Source organism: Palaemon carinicauda, chromosome 24 (assembly GCF_036898095.1).
Source record: "Palaemon carinicauda isolate YSFRI2023 chromosome 24, ASM3689809v2, whole genome shotgun sequence".
In the NCBI taxonomy this organism is placed as follows: Eukaryota; Metazoa; Arthropoda; class Malacostraca; order Decapoda; family Palaemonidae; genus Palaemon; species Palaemon carinicauda.
In genome coordinates, this window is record NC_090748.1 from 75165109 (window position 1) to 75186020 (window position 20912).

Below are 20912 nucleotides of genomic sequence, written 5' to 3' on the forward strand. Positions count from 1 at the left end.
TCACCAGTTGGATAACTGCTCATTATTCATTTCAATGACCGATTCCAGCTCGCATCACAGTAATCTCCCTAATTAAAGGACTTTCTATAGGAGTTTCTATAGCTAGGAAAAATACAAATTGCTTTTAAAATTTTATATATTTTTTAACAGCTGAGTGTTCCAGCTTCACTGAAATAAAACTCCTATGAAAGGACTTAGGTTGTATAGTTAGGAAAAATACAAATTACTTTTAAAATTTGTAATATTTTAACATTTTATCTCTTGATTGATATTTGTATTAATTATTTCTATTGATCAACAGGCAGGGGTAAAAAGTGAGCCAGTGAACAGCAATAAACCTGAAACGGAAAGTCAGTCTGTGGAGCACCAGAATGAAACAACATCTAAGGAAAGGGACAAGGATAGTACTGTAAATAGTGATAAATTAAATACTTCAGAAGAGACATCGTCAGGTGATCAGGATTATCCATTATGGGGTAGGACTTAATTACAGTAGTCAATTTTAGAAATCCTAATATGCCTGTGATTTTAAAGGCCCAGGAATGAGAAAAGTGTATTTAAGTTTTTTGTTTTTGGAGATAATGTGTTGTGTGGTCTCCAAGAACTTTCCTGTGAAAGGCTAGAACAGGTAATCCAATACAACATAATTACTAAAATAATATTGTCTACCCTGTTCTAGGGGCAGTCTATCAAGATGCAAAGAACAGACTCTGTGGGTATAAGAGAGATCTTTGAATTCAGGGTCAATAGAACTCGACACAGTGCCTCTAATGGTGAAATTCCTCTGTTGTGGGTGGTGTCATTATTACATAATCAACTCAGAAAGGAATCATCATCTCAGTTGGAGTTAACGCTAGAAGTTCACTACTGCGCTCAACCACCATTTTTAAGTTTATCAAAGTATCAACAACAATGCCTCTGAGGGTATCATCTTATTGAAAAATAAGACTGAAACGTTTGTTCCGACACTAAATGCAAACACTTTCACTATTTATAGAGATTATACTTTCGGCAAAGCTGGAAGACAAGTCATAAGGCTTTTGGCGATGTGTAACTACCCTACTGCCAATTAGCGCAGGATAGGGTGGTAGCTGGCTACCCCACTCATACACTCGCACCTGTGTTGTCTCGCCAATTTTTAGTTTTGTCTCGATGAGAGTAGACGTTCGTCTCTCTCTCTCTCTCTCTCTCTCTCTCTCTCTCTCTCTCTCTCTCTCTCTCTCTCTCTCTCTCTCTCTCTCTCTCTCTCTCTCTCTCTCTCTCTCTCTCTCTCTCTCTCTCTCTCTCTCTCTCTCTCTCTCTCTCTCTCTCTCTCTCTCTCTCTCTCTCTCTCTCAACTGGCTTTTGCCTTCATTTTACTGTGCTTGTATACAGTATATATTTAAAAATTCTTGTAATGTTTTTATATAGATACTGTATATAAGCATTCCTTAATCATTACAGTGCGAGTGTTGCCGTTTTGGTGACAGCGTAGTGTGGCTTTTTTTGAGGGTGGAGAAACCTTCTCTTACGATCTCTTCCCCTTTAACACCGGACAAGTCGTAGGCTGGTGACCTCCCCCGCTCCTCTAAGTGCAGTGACCCGGGCTCCGCCGCAGGGGAGTCGTCCTCGTAAGGATAATCCTACATTCTAAAGTAGATGTCACTCACTTCCTGCAAGTTCGTTAGAGGGAAGTGGACTACACAGAGCTTGACTTCGGTCTTGCTCCTCTTCTTTTGCCGCCGTCACACTCCCTTGTTTTCGTTGCCAGCTGCCAGAGGGAATACTTAGTCTGAATCATGTGCCTGAACCTCTCGGGGGACACCTTTCCCATCTGCGGGTTAGGTTGTTCTCTCGATTGGGTTGTTTTAAATTGATTTTAAATAGATTGTTCTAATGCCTACTATCCGAATGCCGACCACAACCCGTCGTTCACTACACAACAAACATACAACGGTGGAATACCCAAAACACCTAAGTAACAGTTCAACAGACCGGAGTACTGGGCACCACCCCTTGATTTATACTGGGCAAGGGGACCCAGCTAGAACCTGACTTACCCCTTTGCTTCTCCTGTCTTTAGCTTGCTGATCATAAGTAAAAGTATAAGAACATCAGGTGAAAGGGAATATCATAATTAAAAAAACTAAGAAAAAAACATTAGCTGAGAAGGGGAGCACATTGGTGTAAGGAATTGAAATGAGATGCTGTATTCATAAAAACAAAAAATATTTATTTGAAAACTATTAGGAATAATATTATATCAATTAGAATAATCAATTAAAGGAAAAATTAGCATCCCTTTTGCACATTGTACAAGCAAGAGAAAAAATACTAAGCTACATGCAAGATATATCACTACATGGTTACAAAATGGAACTTCAGAATCATAACAAAACCATGACTGCAGAACCTGAGGATTTGAAATACTTAGAAATATTAGGATTCTCAACATAGCCTCTAAAACAAAAAAAAAAAACATTTCTTCAGAACTAAGCTTAAAGGAGAACCCTGCAGTACTATAGTTTTATAACATTGGTAATGACCAGTAATAAACTTGAACACTTACTATCTAATGAACCATCTATAAAGAACATATAACGGTGAAAAATACAGTACCACAATAGTTTTCCCTAAATCAATACACTATTGTCCTCATCAATCTCCCGTCCACCATCGGGCTGCAAAGTCACTTAAACAGTCCTAAATTCTGAACAGTACGGCCGCATACGATGCCGTGCAGGTCTCTGCCGGCCCACTATAACAATACTCGAACACAGTCATTCTCCGCCTAACATATGAATTCACTCCTTGGGCCTCCGACCAAATATGCCATTTCAATAGCTCCTGTTAACTATTAATGTTTATGAGTTTATGACACTCTCATATAGCAACACAGTAGCTTACTTCTAGTTACAAGGCAAGTTATATGGATACAGAGCAGCATCACAGACTAGTACAGATTGGTAACAGGCAATATTCTAAATTCTCTAGAGAATATCCTAATTCTCTCTCCCCTACACTCCCTACTGAGTGTAGGGCCTGCTGTCAATACCTGGAAAGGAATAATAATAGATTAAGATATTTTTTTGGAAAGAGGGGCTTGAGGGATACACTAAAAAATACAATATAAATATTTTTTTTTTTTTTTTACACAAACCATTAAAGTTTTCTTAGACACAAAACCTTATATATTGCAACGTTTCACAGACCACACTTGATGTCGACCTTCAACTTGAGCTAGAGAGTTATGGGGTCCTTTGACTGACCAGACAATACTACATCGGATCCTTCTCTTTGGTTACGATTTATTTTCCCTTTGCCTACACACATACCGAATAGTCAGGCCTATTCTTTACGTATTCTCCTCTGCCCTCATGCACCTCACAACACTGAGTTTACCAAACAATTCTTCTTCACTATAATTGTTCAATGGCCTCTTTGCTCTTGACAAGGGTTGAAGAGACACTTTAGCTTTGGTAAGCAGCTCTTATAGGAGAAGGGCACTCCAAAATCAAACCATTGTTCTTAAGTCTTGGGTAGTGCCATAGCCTCTGTACCATGGTCTTTTACTGTCTTGGGTTGGAGTTCTCTTGCTTGAGGGTACACTCAGGCACACTATTCTATCTTATTTATCTTCCTCTTGGGAAGTATGGCGTACCAGGTGAAAATGAGAGTGGTGAGAGACTGGTAGATATGTGTGTTGAACAAGAGATTGTAATAAGTGCTAGCTTCTTTAAAAAGAAAGATAAGAATAAGTATACATGGGTAAGAGTGGCAAATGGAAGAGTAGTAGAAAGGGCATTAATGGATTATGTGTTGATAACTAAAAGAATGTTTGGAAGATTGAAAGACGTGCACGTGTTTAGGGGTATGGCAAACGGTATGTCTGATCATTTTTTGGTGGAAGGAAAATTAGTTGTAGCAAAAGAGTGGGGGAATAGAGTAGGTGGATGTAAAAGGGAGGTAGTGAAGGTTGAAGAGTTAATAAAACCGGGGGTAAAAAGTAAATATCAGGAAAGGTTGAAAATGGCATATGACGAGGTGAGAGTAAGAGAAACTGGTAATTTAGAGGAGGAGTGGAAGTTAGTAAAAGAAAATTTTGTTGGGATTGCAAGTGATGTATGTGGCAAGAAGGTTGTTGGAGGCAGCATGAGGAAGGGCAGTGAATGGTGGAATGAAGGAGTGAAGGTAAAAGTGGAAGAGAAAAAGAGGGCTTTTGAAGAATGGCTGCAGAATAATAGTATAGAGAAGTATGAAAAATATAGAGAGAAAAATGTGGAAGTAAAGCGCAAGGTACGTGAGGCAAAGAGGGCAGCTGACCTGAGGTGGGGTCAGGGATTGGGTCAGTCATATGAAGAGAATAAGAAGAAGTTTTGGAAAGAAGTGAAGAGAGTAAGGAAGGCTGGCGGAAGAATTGAAGAGACAGTGAAAGATGGAAATGGAAGGTTGTTAAAAGGAGAGGAGGCAAGGAAAAGGTGGGCGGAATATTTTGAAAGTTTGCTGAATGTTGAGGATAATAGGGAGGCAGATATAATTGCTGTTCCATGTGTTGAGGTGCCAGTGATGGGAGATGAGAATGAGAGAGAGATTACAATAGAGGAAGTGAGGAGAGCACTAGATGAAACGAGAGTAGGAAAAGCATCTGGTATGGATGGTGTGAAAGCTGAGATGTTGAAGGAAGGGGGTGTGACTGTACTTGAATGGTTGGTGAGATTGTTTAATGTGTGTTTGTTCCGTAACCGAAATACAAACCACGCTATTTACAAAGGGTTATTACTTTTAGCGTAGCTGAAATGGCGAGCCATTAGAATTTAACGAGGGTGTATTACCCCCCGCGCTAGTTAGCGGGGGGGGGTAGGGGAGTGGTAGCTAGCTACCCCTCCTCCCCCTCACACACACGTGAATACTCACTTTCACTTTTGGCTCGGACTGTGACAGACGTCTCTGTCTTGGTCCTCGCTTGGCAGCCATTGTCTGTTTTGTCTTTACTTAATCGCTTACTTTTCTTTTACTCAATATATATGTAAACATGTTTTCATGTTTGTATATATATTTGAGTATAGAAATAAGTAAGTTTCCTTTTCAGATGTGTGTGTGTAGTGTACGATATCTACGTGGAGGCCTCGGCAGTTAGGCCACCACGGCGTATTTTATGGGTGGCGATCGAGTTTGACTTATGTCTTTCTCTCTCTCTCTCTCTCTCTCTTGAGGTCGTTCACCCTTTTACTACGTGTTACTACGCCCTTGTAGCCTAGCTTCCTTTCCGTGTGGGGGGTTGCTACGCGTACGTTTGTATCAATTAGTTATGAATCTAATTGTAGTTGTTTTTTTTTTTTCATCTAGTAGAACGATTCCTTTCGGGGTTTTCGTTCTTTCTTTAGTGTTCATTCATTTTTTTATTACACAATTACATAGTTACATAATTATAATTGCTATAATTCTGTTTTGGTTACAGCTCTCCTTCCGCGAGTGTAAGTGGTTGTGAGGGCACGTGCCTGTTGTGTAATTCTTGTTCCTTTCCCTCGGGATTCCTCTTCGGAGCCTTCCCGGGGGAATGAATGTGTACTAATATTATTTGTTTTATTTTTTTACAGTTACCGATCTAGTTCGTTTCTGTAATATAGCAACGGTGTGAGCTGTCTGGTTGAGTCCTGGGGATTCGGCTATTGCTGCCTCCCCCCTTGTATTTTCGTCAGGGGCGTGTCTCCTTCTACTGGTAGTACTCCCGTGTCGACGGACAGCTCTCCAGTTCATTTTTAGAACAGTCAGGAGGCTTGCCTCCTTGGGCGGATAACTTTCCTTCCGAGGGAAGTTTTTCCTGTCCAGGCTTGAGTTTTTCCCCTTTTGGGGGGTTCTTCTCTTGCCTTTTTTTCGTGCGACTATGCTCTTGGTGCTGAGCGGTCGCACCTGCAGTTTCGCTCAAGGGGCTGGGCAACTGCAGGAGCTCCTCTTCGGAGGATTGCTCCTTTTAGGTCACTGGCTGACCAGTCTCTTCCTCGAAGTGTTTCTCTTTCGTTCGCGAGAGAGTACACTCATAGAGACTCCTCTTCGGAGGTTTCTTCTGTTGCTGTTGCTGTTGGCCTCCCTCGCCGTAAGGCCCTCCGTCCGCCTCGTCGTAAGGGCCTCTCATCTCCCTATAAGGGTGCTTGAGGCGCCCTTTTGGATCTCCGTTTGCAGCCTACACTCCTTTTTTTTCTCGATCTTCCGCCTTGGTGCAGATGGACAGCAGTCTGATCTCGTCTTCCGACGGGCAACGGTCTTCCCGACGGACAACGGTCTGCCCGACGGACAGCGGTCTTCCGACGGACATCAGTCTCCCGGCGGACAACGATTCCTTCGGGGCAAAGGGTTGCCCCCACGGGGGTTCTTCCCTTGCGTGTCAGGGTTTCCCTGCGCGCCCTTCGGTTCGTCAGCGCTTTCAAGATGATCTTCCCTGCGGTTCCTGTTACGTGCCCTGTGCGCCCACGTTCGCCCTCGCGATCTAGAACTTCGGTTCAGGTCGGGGTCAAGGACTTCTTCTTTGCGCAGGCTTCCACGCGTAGCCTTCTGCTCGTCAGCGATCATCAGCTCGCCAGCGATCATCAGCTCGCCAGCGATCATCAGCTCGTCAGCGATCATCAGCTCGCCAGCGATCATCAGCTCGCCAGCGATCTCCGGATCGCCCACGTGTGTTACAGCTGGCACGCCAACGTTCTCCAACACTTCTGAAGGAACATGGTTCGCCAGCTACTAGCTCACCTGCGCATGCTGATCGCCATCGCACGACCCTCAACTGCGGATGCTGATCACCATCGCGCGACCCTCAACTGCGGATGCTGATCGCCATCGCGCGACCCTCAACTGCGGATGCTGATCGCCATCGCGCGACTCTCAACTGCGGATGCTGATCGCCATCGCGCGACCCTCAACTGCAGATGCTGATTACGCATGCTGCTCCTCATCGCACAACCCTGAACGATCGCCCTCCTGCAGATGCTGATCACCATCGCACCCTTTCACGCGATCATTCACCTGCGCATGCTGCTCGCCATCGCACAACCCTGCACGATTGCCCGCTTACGCATGCTGCTCCTCATCGCACAACCCTGAACGATCGCCCTCCTGCGGATGCTGATCACCATCGCACCTTTTCACGCGATCATTCACCTGCGCATGCTGCTCGCCATCGCACAACCCTGCACGATTGCCCGCTTACGCATGCTGCTCCTCATCGTACAACCCTGAACGATCGCCCTCCTGCGGATGCTGATCACCATCGCACCTTTTCACGCGATCATTCACCTGCGCATGCTGCTCGCCATCGCACAACCCTGCACGATTGCCCGCTTACGCATGCTGCTCCTCATCGCACAACCCTGAACGATCGCCCTCCTGCGGATGCTGATCACCATCGCACCCTTTCACGCGATCATTCACCTACACATGCTGCTTGCCATCGCTTACCATCATGCGGTCATTATCGCCAGCGATCTTCTTCACCTACGCGGCAGCACGATCCCTCGCCCTCGCGCGACCATAGTTCGCGGCGAATTCCACAGCCGGTGGTAGCAGTAGGGACGCGTGCTCCTAGACGGCACTCGGGATCACCTCCATCCAAGCACAGGTTGGTAGTGCAGGACGAAGACAGGTCAGTACAGCATTCTTCCCCACCTTCTTTTCAGGCAGGTACAGTCGGGTCCACTCCAAAGGATCGCCCGATCCCTTTCACCTTAGCGAGGATTTCGGACTCTGTGTCCTTGGAGCAGCAGACATGGTTTGGTCCGCTGGCACGGGCGTTAATGAGGGTTATGAAACCAGTACTCGCCGGCCAGGGTAACAAACCAGCGGCTGTCTCTCCTACGCTGAAGAGAAAGAGAGGAGTGGACTTCGTGGTGACTTCCCCCAGGGCGAAGTTGGTTCCCAAGAGGTCGGTCTCGAGGGTCCCCTCTCCTGTACGAGTACTCTCTCCTTCTCCTGCCCTGGAAGGATTTTTGGCGGGGGGGCTTTCCGTTCAAGATTTCTCCATCGGACAAGGGGTGACTGCTTACCTCTTCCTCTGGGAGCTTACCAGGTTCTTTCCCTCCTCGGTTACGGCCCGAGGTTTGGTTCAAGGAAGCTACAGGAAGATCAAGGGTACTTTCCTCCTCTCGAGCTCAGACACCTTGGCCTTTCGTCGTTAAGTATCTACTTGCGGACAAGCTCGATGTTGTACCATCTGGACGCGCTGACTGAAGGCTTCCTTCGGGTGTCTCATCTGTGGAGGTCGACGACCTCAGACACCCTTCCATCCTTGAGAAGAGTTTTGTCTGTGCCCAAGGACAGAGACTTAGACAGCTGCTGTGCGGAGTAAATCGACTTCCGGTTTCACTCCTCCAAGGCGCTTTCTTCCAGACTCTGCAGGGCTCCAGCGCCCTTTTCTTTCAACCACGTCGGCCTAAGTTATTGGCTACGACAACTGGGACAAGGTGTCCAATTGCAGTTTCCTCCTGTCAGGAACAGATGGCACGGGAGATTCCCCCGGAGGGGCATAGGCCTAAAAGGAGTTCACGAACTCTAGGATTGCAGGTTTTTTCGCTGGGAGGATGCTTAAGGTTACTCATCCGAATGACAGCTTCCCGATGCCCATTCCCGCACAATCTCTGTGAGTAGCCAAGGATATCGCGCCTGCTGTCTCTGTCAGCGAATTCAGTGTCTCTGAACCTCTATGCCATAGCGTCAGCAGAGTTGCCCGGTTGGGCAGAATGATCCATACCTTAGGCGAAGGTCTTCCTTAGGATCATCGACGGCTTCACCCCCGGTCCCCTCAGTCGATCCTTTCTTGTAAGGAAGGATCTGAGAGGGGATGTCCATAGTCGACCTCTCAGTCCTGATCAAGTTTGTCGAACAAACTTCGGCCAGCGTAGACCAGCAGAATCGATCAGACTGGTAACGAGGCGACAGGACTCCTTTAACCCTGGATCGGAAGGACGGGTACTTTCAGTTTCCATTCCATCCATCTTCCAGGGTGCTCGTCGAATTCAGCCTAGACTGCAAGTATTCCTGCTTATGATGCAGTGTGGCTATCCCGCCGTGGCATAGCAGGTTTGTTTCCCCAGAGAACTCTCCCTGCCTTCCTCTTGGCCGCTCAGGTGCAGGCTTCCGCCTCCTCTGCTGTTTGGAGGGCTGGTCAACTCCGGTAGGCTCGGGTTTCGACCTTCTTCAGCGCCGGGACTAGCTTCCGGAATGTGACCATGAGTGTGGGCTCATGGTATTTTGCTTGGAGCCTTCTCTTCCTCTGCCTCAACATCTGGAGTATCTGGCCATGATTTTGAGTCAACCGCCTTACCACATTGGAAACCCCGCTTCTCGTCCGTCCAGCGAGGTTAAGCAACGTCGGTACTTGGATGGGTGACCACCTGGGGACGCCAGATTCTGTTACCGCATCCTCCGAGCCTTCCTTTCGGTTGACTGTGGCAAGACTGAGGAGAGTCGCAGTACCTGTTCTCAGTCAAGCAGAGCTTTCAGCCCTACCTTGGAACGTTTCCTAGTTCTTCTTTCCTCATTGACCCGTCTATAGTCCGAACGGTCGCCTCAGGATAAGTTCCATGTGGGGCGATCCAAGTCCCGGTGGCTTCAGGCAATGTTTAACCGGACTCCCTGGCCCTATGGGACCAGCGGAACTATTAAACCTGCAATGGGTGTTGACCTATGGAGCCTCTTGATGGTAGTGGATATTCTCGTCCTTTCCCCACATTCTTGATGCGGTTCTCGGACTCGTCAAAGGAAAGGGGGGGGGGGGGCATGTTCCGGTCCAGGCCTATGGTCAAGACCTGAAGGATACCTCTCCATCATTCAGGCAGGCTTAAGGGCCTTAGTCTGGCCCCTCTTCAGATCCTACAGCTCCTGCCAAGTCGCCCCGTTGCGCGTCGACTTCATTCTAACCAGCAGGGGACGCATTTTCACACCTTCACATCTTGTAGTAGAGATACCGGGATGATTGAGATTCTCTCAATTCCACCATCGGCTCTCTCATTCCAGGCAGGGGAATGTCTCTCTCAGACTATCCGAGCAGAGCCTCATAGAGAGAGTGTACCTAGGGGTCTTTGACCTTGGGTAACCAGCAAGTGCTGGTCTGGGGGACCTGATCGCAACACCTTGGAACCTCAAGCTTCCACTAGTCTTACCCCCAGTCTCAGACCCCGAGACTCTGGCAAGATGCATTCCGGTGATGGTGGGACAAATTCGACGCCTGCGTCTTCCCTCCTTTTTGTCTGCGGACAATGGGTCTCAACAAAACCAGGTTGTCTGTCAACCTTTCAATGGGAGAGCTCCACTGGGACTATGCGCAGAACGGTTTCTGGACCCTCTGCTTCCCCTGACGGAACTCCCGGGAGAGCTTCTCCCACGGCGCAGACTACTCAAGCAACCACACTGCGACATCTCTCCCGAACCGGGGCATCGCTTCGGCTTCATGCCTGGAGACACTACGCTTCCTCCTCTAGAAGAGACAACCCGCTACAGTCGCGGTACGGAGGTCGCGTCATCTGCGATAGTCATCCACAGGGGTCTCCCAGGCAAAGTGAAGAGTCTAAGGTGGTGGGTGCCGTGGGAGATATACCTCTTCCCGTGAGGCCTCTTCTCCAGCAATAACGGTCTTATTGCCTTTCGGCGGGAGGAAGCTCCTTTCCGCTCTCGGCAATGAAGCCTGTCGCTCAGCCTTTCCCTGACCTTCAGGCTTAAAGGAATAACTTTTTCCTGCCCGCTGGATCTATCCTCGCTCATGCGAAGCTACGATCGTCCCTGCCCTAGTCGGAGGAAGACCTCCAACTTGGAGCATAGCTAGGACTTTTAGTCCTTTAAGAGATCTTCTCAAGACCCTTTTACGACAGGCCTCGGATTGTATTCCGCCTTAGGTCTTCTGCTCACTCTGGCCACGGCCAGTGTGTAAGCAATCTTCTTGGTCTCTTACTACTCCCCCCTTTCTAAGGAAGAGGGGAAGGCAACATTCAGGCTCGCTCCTGAGTTGTTGGCTAGACTCAGAATCTGAGGGTCCCGACCCTTCGGTCCGATTCATGCAAGATTTCGAGTCTCCATTCTGTGTGTTATGTCCCAAGACCTTCTCTTTCTTGCCAGTAAGGAATCGAGAGGTTAGCGCTGGGAACAGCTGCAGTTTGGCCTCAGTTGCAGCCGATTTGGGAACACATGGAGGACATGGGGGGAGAGTCACCAGTATACCTCTTCAGCCCGGACTCGAGTACATTCATCTCGACCTGTCTTCAAACCCTCCCCCGTCACGTCGCCCTACAGCACGATGTTGGATACATCGCAACGTCCTCGCCTTCGAGTAATACTACTCTGTGACGCAGGTGCTACAAGCTGGAGTCTGGAAGCGTCTGATGACCTTCGCAGCCCGCTTCCTGCAGGGCGTGACCCACAGGAGTCTCGATACGTTTTCTATCGCTCTGTGGTGGCTACACAACAGCTGGTCTAACCTCAGGCTCCTTTTTGGACAGGTAGCAGAAGGTTGAGGGCATTGTTATCAGGTTTTAGTCTGCATGAACGAAAGAAGTATGTCTGGCCCTTACTTCTTTCTTCATCATCCCCTCTACGGGGAAGCAGCATCCTGGTCTCTGCATAGCTGACCTCGAACCTCTGCAGGTAAACCATGCTTCCTTGTGTTCCGAGTATTGAGTCAATACTGTCGCGTCCCCCATACCCTGACGAGGTGGTATTGGGAACGTCCTAACCCAGAGTTCCTTCTGGAACTCCAGGTCAACTGCCTAAGACGGGTCACACTTCTTCCTTCACACACAAGCTTACGTAGGCCACATGGTTCCTTGCGGAGCAAGGAACTTGTAAGGTGCAGGGACTCCTTTTCTCGAGTGCGACTCACTCGCATTCTGAGTCCCCGGGTAAAGCCAAAGCCAGTATGGCTGGGGACTTTCCACCCTTCCTAAGGGATAAGTCACCCTTTGTAAATAGCGTGGTTTGTATTTCGGTTACGGAACAAATGACAAATTCGAAGATAATTTGTATTTTTCCTAACCATACAAACCTTAGCTATTTACACATATTTGCCCGCCAGCCCTGTCCCCCAAGACAAGTCCTACCTCTAAGTGAAAGTGAGTATTCACGTGTGTGTGAGGGGGAGGAGGGGTAGCTAGCTACCACTCCCCTACCCCCCCGCTAACTAGCGCGGGGGGTAATACACCCTCGTTAAATTCTAATGGCTCGCCATTTCAGCTACGCTAAAAGTAATAACCCTTTGTAAATAGCTAAGGTTTGTATGGTTAGGAAAAATACAAATTATCTTCGAATTTGTCATTTTGTGTTGTCAATGGTACCAGTAGATTGGGTTTGTGCATGTATTGTACCACTATATAAGGGTAAGGGAGATGTGCATGAGTGTTGTAATTCAAGAGGTATTAGTTTGTTGAGTGTAGTTGGAAAAGTGTATGGTAGAGTATTGATTAATAGGATTAAGGATAAAACAGAGAATGCAATCTTGGAAGTACAGGGTGGTTTTAGAAGAGGTAGGGGTTGTATGAATCAGATTTTTACAGTTAGGCAGATATGCGAGAAATATTTAGCAAAAGGTAAGGAGGTGTATGTTGCGTTTATGGATCTGGAGAAAGCATATGATAGAGTTGATAGGGAAGCAATGTGGAATGTGATGAGGTTATATGGAGTTGGTGGAAGGTTGTTGCAAGCAGTGAAAAGTTTCTACAAAGGTAGTAAAGCATGTGTTAGATTAGGAAATGAAGTGAGTGATTGGTTTCCGGTGAGAGTGGGGCTGAGACAGGGATGTGTGATGTCGCCGTGGTTGTTTAACTTGTATGTTGATGGAGTGGTGAGAGAGGTGAATGCTCGAGTGCTTGGACGAGGATTAAAACTGGTAGGCGAGAATGACCATGAATGGGAGGTAAATCAGTTGTTGTTTGCGGATGATACTGTACTGGTAGCAGACACAGAAGAGAAGCTTGACCGACTAGTGACAGAATTTGGAAGGGTGTGTGAGAGAAGGAAGTTGAGAGTTAATGTGGGTAAGAGTAAGGTTATGAGATGTACGAGAAGGGAAGGTGGGGCAAGGTTGAATGTCATGTTGAATGGAGAGTTACTTGAGGAGGTGGATCAGTTCAAGTACTTGGGGTCTGTTGTTGCAGCAAATGGTGGAGTGGAAGCAGATGTACGTCAGAGAGTGAATGAAGGTTGCAAAGTGTTGGGGGCAGTTAAGGGAGTAGTAAAAAATAGAGGGTTGGGCATGAATGTAAAGAGAGTTCTATATGAGAAAGTGATTGTACCAACTGTGATGTATGGATCGGAGTTGTGGGGAATGAAAGTGACGGAGAGACAGAAATTGAATGTGTTTGAGATGAAGTGTCTAAGGAGTATGGCTGGTGTATCTCGAGTAGATAGGGTTAGGAACGAAGTGGTGAGGGAGAGAACGGGTGTAAGAAATGAGTTAGCGGCTAGAGTGGATATGAATGTGTTGAGGTGGTTTGGCCATGTTGAGAGAATGGAAAATGGTTGTCTGCTAAAGAAGGTGATGAATGCAAGAGTTGATGGGAGAAGTACAAGAGGAAGGCCAAGGTTTGGGTGGATGGATGGTGTGAAGAAAGCTCTGGGTGATAGGAGGATAGATGTGAGAGAGGCAAGAGAGCGTGCTAGAAATAGGAATGAATGGAGAGCGATTGTGACGCAGTTCCAGTAGGCCCTGCTGCTTCCTCCGGTGCCTTAGATGACCGCGGAGGTAGCAGCAGTAGGGGATTCAGCATTATGAAGCTTCATCTGTGGTGGAAATGTGGGAGGTTGGGCTGTGGCACCCTAGCAGTACCAGCTGAACTCGGTTGAGTCCTGGTTAGGCTGAAGGAACGTAGAGAGTAGAGGTCCCCTTTTTTGTTTTGTTTCATTGTTGGTGTCGGCTACCCCCCAAAATTGGGAGAAGTGCCTGGGTATATGTATGTATGTATAGTTTATATAGGAGATATTTATTTTAATGTTATTACTCTTCTTAAAGAAGATTGGAAAGAAGTGAAGAGAGTAAGGAAGGCTGGTTCAAGAATTGAAGAGACAATGAAAGATGGAAATTGAAGGTTGTTAAAAGGAGAGGAGGCAAGGAAAAGGTGGGCGGAGTATTTTGAAAGTTTACTGAATGTTGAGGATAATAGGGAGGCAGATATAATTGCTGTTGACGGTGTTGAGGTGCCAGTGATGGGAGATGAGAATGAGAGAGAGATTACAAGAGAGGAAGTGAGGAGAGCACTAGATGAAACGAGTAGGAAAAGCGTCTGGTATGGATGGTGTGAGAGCTGAGATGTTGAAGGAAGGGGGTGTGACTGTACTTGAATGGTTTGTGAGATTGTTTAATGTGTTTAGTGTTGTCCAAGGTACCAGTAGATTGGGTTTGTGTGTGTATTGTACCACTATATAAGGGTAAGGGAGATGTGCGTGAGTGTTGTAATTCACAGGGTATTAGTTTGTTGAGTGTTGTTGGAAAAGTGTATGGTAAAGTACTGATTAATAGGATTAAGGATAAAACAGAGAATGCAATCTTAGAAGTACAGGATGGTTTTAGAAGAGGTAGGGGTTGTATGAATCAGTTTTTTACAGTTAGGCAGATATGCGAGAAATATTTAGCAAAAGGTAAGGAGGTGTATGTCGCATTTATGGATCTGGAGAAAGCGTATGATAGAGTTGATAGAGAAGCAATGTGGAATGTGATGAGGTTATATGGGGTTGGTGGAAGGTTGTTGCAAGCAGTGAAAAGTTCCTACAAAGGTAGTCAAGCATGTGTTAGGATAAGAAATGAAGTGAGCGATTGGTTTCCGGTGAGAGTGGGGCTGAGACAGGGATATGTGATGTTGCCATGGTTGTTTAACTTGTATGTTGATGGAGTGGTGAGAGAGGTAAATGCTCGAGTGCTTGGATGAGGATAGAAACTGGATTACGAGAATGACCATGAATGGGAGGTAAATCAGTTGTTGCTTGCAGATGATACTGTACTGGTTGCAGACACAGAAGAGAAGCTTGGCCGATTAGTGACAGAATTTAGAAGAGTGTGTGAGAGAAGGAAGTTGAGAGTTAATGTGGGTAAGAGTAAGGTTATGAGATGTACGAGAAGGGAAGGTGGTGCGAGGTTGAATGTCATGTTGAATGGAGAGTTACTTGAGGAGGTGGATCAGTTTAAGTACTGTACTTGGGGTCGGATGTTGCAGCAAATGGTGGAGTGGAAGCAGATGTACGTCAGAGAGTGAATGAAGGTTGCAAAGGGTTGGGGGCAGTTAAGGGAGTAGTAAAAAATAGAGAGTTTGGCATGAATGTAGAGAGAGTTCCGTATGAGAAAGTGATTGTACCAACTGTGATGTATGGATTGGAGTTGTGGGGAATGAAAGTGAAGGATAGACAGAAATTGAATGTTTGAGATGAAGTGTCCAAGGAGTATGGCTGGTGTATCTCGAGTAGATAGGGTTAGGAACGAAGTACAGTAGTGAGGGTGAGAATGGGTGTAAGTAATGAGTTAGCAGCTAGAGTGGATATGAATGTGTTGAGGTGGTTTGGCCATGTTGAGAGAATGGAAAATGGCTGTCTGCTAAAAAAGGTGATGAATGCAAGAGTTGATGGGAGGAGCACAAGAGGAAGGCCAAGGTTTGGGTGGATGGATGGAGTGAAGGAAGCTCTGGGTGAAAGGAGGATAGATGTGAGAGAGGCAAGAGAGCGCGCTAGAAATAGGAATGAATGGCGAGCGATTGTGACGCAGTTCCGGTAGGCCCTTCTGCTTCCTCCGGTGCCTTGGATGACCGCGGAGGTAGCAGCAGTAGGGGATTCAACGTTATGAAGCTTCATCTGTGGTGGATAACGGGGGAGGGTGGGCTGTAGCACCCTAGCAGTACCAGCCGAACTCGGTTGAGTCCCTTGTCAGGCTGGGAGGAACGTAGAGAGGAAAGGTCCCCTTTTCTGTTTCATTTGTTAGATGTTGGCAACCCCCCAAAATTGGGGGAAGTGCCTTGGTATATGTATGTATGTACTTGTATTAAAAAATTTTATTTTTCCTTGTTTCCTTTCCTCTCTGGGCTATTTTCCCTGTTGGAGCCCCTGGGCTTATAACATTGTGCTTTTCCAACTAATAATAATAATGATAACGATAATAATAGAGTTCGTTGATGGGAAACAGGGAGTGCATTGCTCGTCGGCTCGTCATCGCCTGCGATTACTTGTCAGTTCCTGGTCTCCTGTCAGCTTGTGATTGCCTATCAGCTCGTGATTGCCCACCAGCTCGGAGTCACTCGTCAGCTCTCTTCCAGGTTCCTGGTGTTCCAGCAACCTCTTCCAGCACCTGATGTTTTCCTCTACTTATGATTGCCCACACTTCAGGACCTACAATGAGGCAACACCGACCAGCTCGTGTCCAGTTTCTGCAGTTCCAGTGTTCTGCCTCTGCAGCCTGTGCAGGCAGCTCATCACATCTAGTAGCGGCCACTATTCAGTGTCACATTACTCCCAGCTCGTTATTTTTTCTTCTGAAATAAATTTTACCTCTGGCTTTGAGGAACAGCCACCGAAGAATCTCTAAAGCCTCTACCCTTGGTGCGTTTTTTCCGTCTTCATTGGACAAAGAACTTATCTGGTGAGGATTGCAGAAATCTATCTGCTGTGATCCATACTTCAAGCAAGCAGACTGCTCTTCCCAGCGAGATTCTCCTTGTTCTCATTTTGTCTTGCTCAGAGCCCTCAAGCGCTATGGCTTCTACAATCACCTTAAGTTTTTTGTGTGTCTCCTCCTCTAGACAACTCCGAACGTCATCCTTCAGTTGCACTACTTTGAGAGTGCTTCCCACTATTTATAGTTGAAAGAGTTTAATACACTCCCTTCTTGGAACCTAACCCAGCACTCTCCATCGATGGGAGGGGTAAAGCACAAGTGTCAACCATGGTGTTCAATACCTCGCTTGTCATTTGGAACTTGTTATTTCACACAAGTACAGGTAGTCGTCGACCTACTACATATGCGACTTATGACTGTTCGACTTTACGACAATTTTTTTCAGGGTGATGATGTCACAAGTCTATCGGGAATACTACTCTAATAGGACAAATTTTTAAATATTAAACTTAGCCGGTGAATATATAATAGCTGACGTCTCCGACGGCTCGACAGATTCCAAAAACTCGCGAGCGATCGCCACGAAGGTTGCGGGTGTGCCCACCAGCGCCGACTATCGGCCAGATACCGCATATACTTGTAAACAGCTCCAGTTCTTCTCTGTCGGTTTCATCGACAAGTCGATTCCACTCGCTTTATGACCTCGAGTTTTCTACCGAATTGGTGAAGTACTTGGTTTTGGTTTTATTGCTTTCGCCGTGTTGGATTATTCAATACTATCTTCAAAAGAAATGCTTTTGAAAGGAGAGTAAAAGTGTTTTGCCCTTTCTTTTTTATCTCTGGTTTTTCCATAGAGTAAAGATGGCCGACCCTTCCCTCAGTGCACGGAAGTGTGTTTTAGGCTTTTAGTAATTATTTTATCACGTTATAAATTATTGTTGATAATTATAGATTTTCCTCTATATATTTTATATCTCACCCGCCATTATTAGGCCTCTTCGATTAGCTTTCCATTTATACTAAACATCAAGATAAATTTTATGTTTTGTTTATATAAGGCCTTTACCTATTCCTCCCCTAGTCCGAGATGTAGGTGGTCCTAACTTGGAAACCGAAGTTAAACAACGTTGAGCCCATTCAACTTTTATTTTCGTTAAGTTTAAATCATTTGCTCTGTAAGAGTTATGAAATGAATATTTTTTAGAAAATATTTTAAGAAAAATATTCTTTGAATAGTCTTCGTGCTGTTTTTTCAAAGATGAACTAACGTTTGGTTTATTTATGCTACGCAGTTTGCGCTCTATCGTTACGATAGAGAAAGAGAGAATCACGGTTTCACTTTGCAGAAAGAGTAAATCGATTTTGACGTTTTGTTCATTCTTCTTTCAAACTGAAGTGTTTTAAATACTAATTTAAAGAAACTTGTTAATTTTCAATTTCTTAGTCCTTTCAGTTTTTTCCTTTGGTCAAATAACCTGTTTATTGACGAAGGGTGAGTGGGCAATTCTCTTGTGTGTGACAAGAGAGAGAGAGAGAGAGAGGGAGAGAGAGAGAGAAAGAGAGAACGATCCGATCTTTATTCTCGTCCCAAGTAAGGAGTTTGGGAGCGAGCAACGTTGTTCTCAATTCAGTTTTTTACTCTCGTCCCAAGTCTCTGTACGGGGAGAAAGGATAAAACGTTTTTAGTTTTTATTCTCGTCCCAAGGCACTGTACGGTGAGAGATTGAAAACGTAGTCTTTAGTGAACTAGAGTTTAGTCTCCTCCCCAGTCACTGATCCTTTTTAACTTTATATATTTCCGTTTTATTCGATATATATGTATATGTTTTTTTGTTTTGATTTTTGCATGTGTGTTTCATTTTGTACTAATGTGCTTACATTATACGACTCATTTCGCAATTATAACCTTTTGATGTAAGGGAGAATTGCGTGCTTCAGGTAGATATCAGTTTTATTCATGCCTAATGTGAAATTATTGAAAAATACGATATCAGTGAAGTGAGTGCTAGAAAACATGTGCTGTGTTGCGGAGGGTTCGTTTGTTCGTGCTTGTCACTTGCCTAGTCCGAGACCTCTTTCAGGCTCCCATGCACCAGGAAGAAGGAATGTCGTAGGACCTAAGGGAGTGAGGAGTGTAAACCAACGAACAGACGTTCCCTCAAAGGTATCAGACGTTGCTCGGCAAGCACGTCCTTGCCATAAGATAGGAGAGACGAAGTTTCTCCTCGTCATCCGAAGACTTTTCGCAAAAGAAACCTTGGCGCAAGGTTTCTAGACCCTTTAAGCAAAAGTCAGTCCCTTCAGGACAGGTCCAGCATCCTGGCTGTAGCCATGGGGACAGCTCTGACCCTTTGCAGTCGTCGGAAGACGGTTCGCCTATTAAACGCAAGCGTAACACGGGGTCCGAGGGTCGCGGTAAAGGCAATGTTTTGCCAACACAGACGTTGCCGTCGTCTCGGCCCGTTCCGACTCCCGTTGATCCTAAATGGGTTGTCCTGCAGGACATGCAGACTAAGCTTGCCTCCCTTATGGAGAAGTATGACATTGAGCAGGTTCACGATGAACCTTCGCTTTCGAGTCGCCGTTACACTAAACGAGACTCTGGCCGTCAGCCGCCCAAACGAGCATTTACTCGTCCTTTTGACGTTATGAAACGTGATGTCGGTAGTTTGTCACGTCAGTCACGTGACTTGGATCCTCACTCGCTGCAGTCCCGTGTTGACTTTCAGCCGCTGCCGCAGCCGCGTGTTGACGTTCAGGACGTTCGCCAACCAGCTCAGTTGCCTTGTTTTGACGTTGAGCGTCAAGCACCGCAGTCAAGGGTTGTTTTGACTGCTCAGTCTAGGCAGTCAAGGCAGTCTCGACTTGACGTCGAGCGTCCATCAACTCCTGTTGTTGTTGCTGGTCATTCCTTTCAGCAGCGACATGACGTCGCTCCCTTGACTGCTACTGCTGCTCCTTTGCGTGTGGACTTTGCTTGTCAAGCATTGCCACCGCGGCAGGTCTCTCCTTTTCATGAGACTCGGCAATTGTCGGACGAGGTTCCTTCAGATGAGGAAGTTGCTGATCCCCCTCCTACTGATATTCCTTTGGGGACTTTGTCAGACGGAGAGGAGCCTAAAGCTGCTCAGCCCTCTATGGATTAAGAAAAAAAAAAAAATCATGCTGTTTTTTAAGGATCTTTGTCCGGACCATTTTGTAACTGCTGCTCCTCGTTCGCCTTCGTCAGAGTTTACACTAGGCCTAGCTACTTCGAAGCCGTTGTTTTCTAAGCTAGTGCTCTCTCGCTCTTCTAAGAGAGTTTTACGTTTGCTAGGCGACTGGTTGATCACCAGGAGGAGTTTGGGGGAGACAGCCTTTGCTTTCCCTCCTTTTAAACTGGCTTATAGAGCGAGCGTCTGGTATGACACGGGAGAAGTTCTCGGCTTGGGAGTTCCTGCCTCTGCCCAGGGAGACTTCTCAAGCCTCATAGACTCTCCCCGTCACCTGGCCATGAGACGCTCCAAGATTTTATGGTCGGTTTCAGAGCTAGACCATCTCCTGTTAGGAGTTTTTCGAGCGTTTGAAGTTTTTGCTGTACAATTATGTCATGCATGAACAAGGCTATCAGGGATGGCTCCAATGATCTGACAGCCACGTTCTCTGCAGGAACAAGGCTATCAGGGATGGCTCCAATGATCTGGCAGCCACGTTCACTGCAGGAGTACTTAAGATGTAAGTGCGCTCAATGTGTTCATTGTCAAGACAAACTTCACGATGAAGACTACCAAATCTGTCTTGGCAGCATTAAGGGAAGGCGACTGGATGGTCTCTCTCGACCTTCAGGATGCATACTTCCACATCCCGATTCATCCAAACTTTCAACAACATCTGAGGTTTGTGGACGGGAAAGTAATGTACCAATGTCGAGCACTGTACTTCGACCTCATTCCTGCTCCTCTTGTTTTTACAAGGCCCTTGCAAAATGTAGCAAGCTTTCTACATTTTTTGAGGATTCAGAGGCTCCCTTTATTTTGACGACTGGCTAATCAGGGCGTCGTCATTATATCGCTGTCTGGAGAGCCTCTAATGGACATTAGACCTAACCAAGGAGCTAGGTCTCATAGTGAACGTCGAGAAGTCGTAACTTACAGTACCCCATCCCAGACTATTCTCTATTTGGGAATGGAGATACAGTGTCTGATTTTTCAGGCCTTTTCGTCTCCAGCAAGAATGGAACAAGCTCTGTTAAAAGTCCTTCACTTGCAAGAGAAAAACAGTTGCTCTGTAAGAGTTTGAACTAGCCTCATGGGAACTCTTTCATGGCTGGAGTAGTTTATCTCTCTGGGGAGACTCAACCTATGCCCTCTCCAATTTCACCAAAACCATTGGA

At 46.3% G+C, this 20912-nt stretch overlaps 1 protein-coding gene across 1 annotated transcript in view; it reads left to right on the top strand.

The window, feature by feature from the left end:
* Positions 1–20912, top strand: part of LOC137617870 (FAD-linked sulfhydryl oxidase ALR-like) — a 79093-nt gene that overhangs the window by 22707 nt on the left and 35474 nt on the right. Inside the window, exon 2 of the mRNA XM_068347819.1 lies at positions 302–476. Coding sequence (XP_068203920.1) covers positions 302–476 — 175 coding nt within the window. The remainder of the gene's footprint in view (positions 1–301; positions 477–20912) is intronic.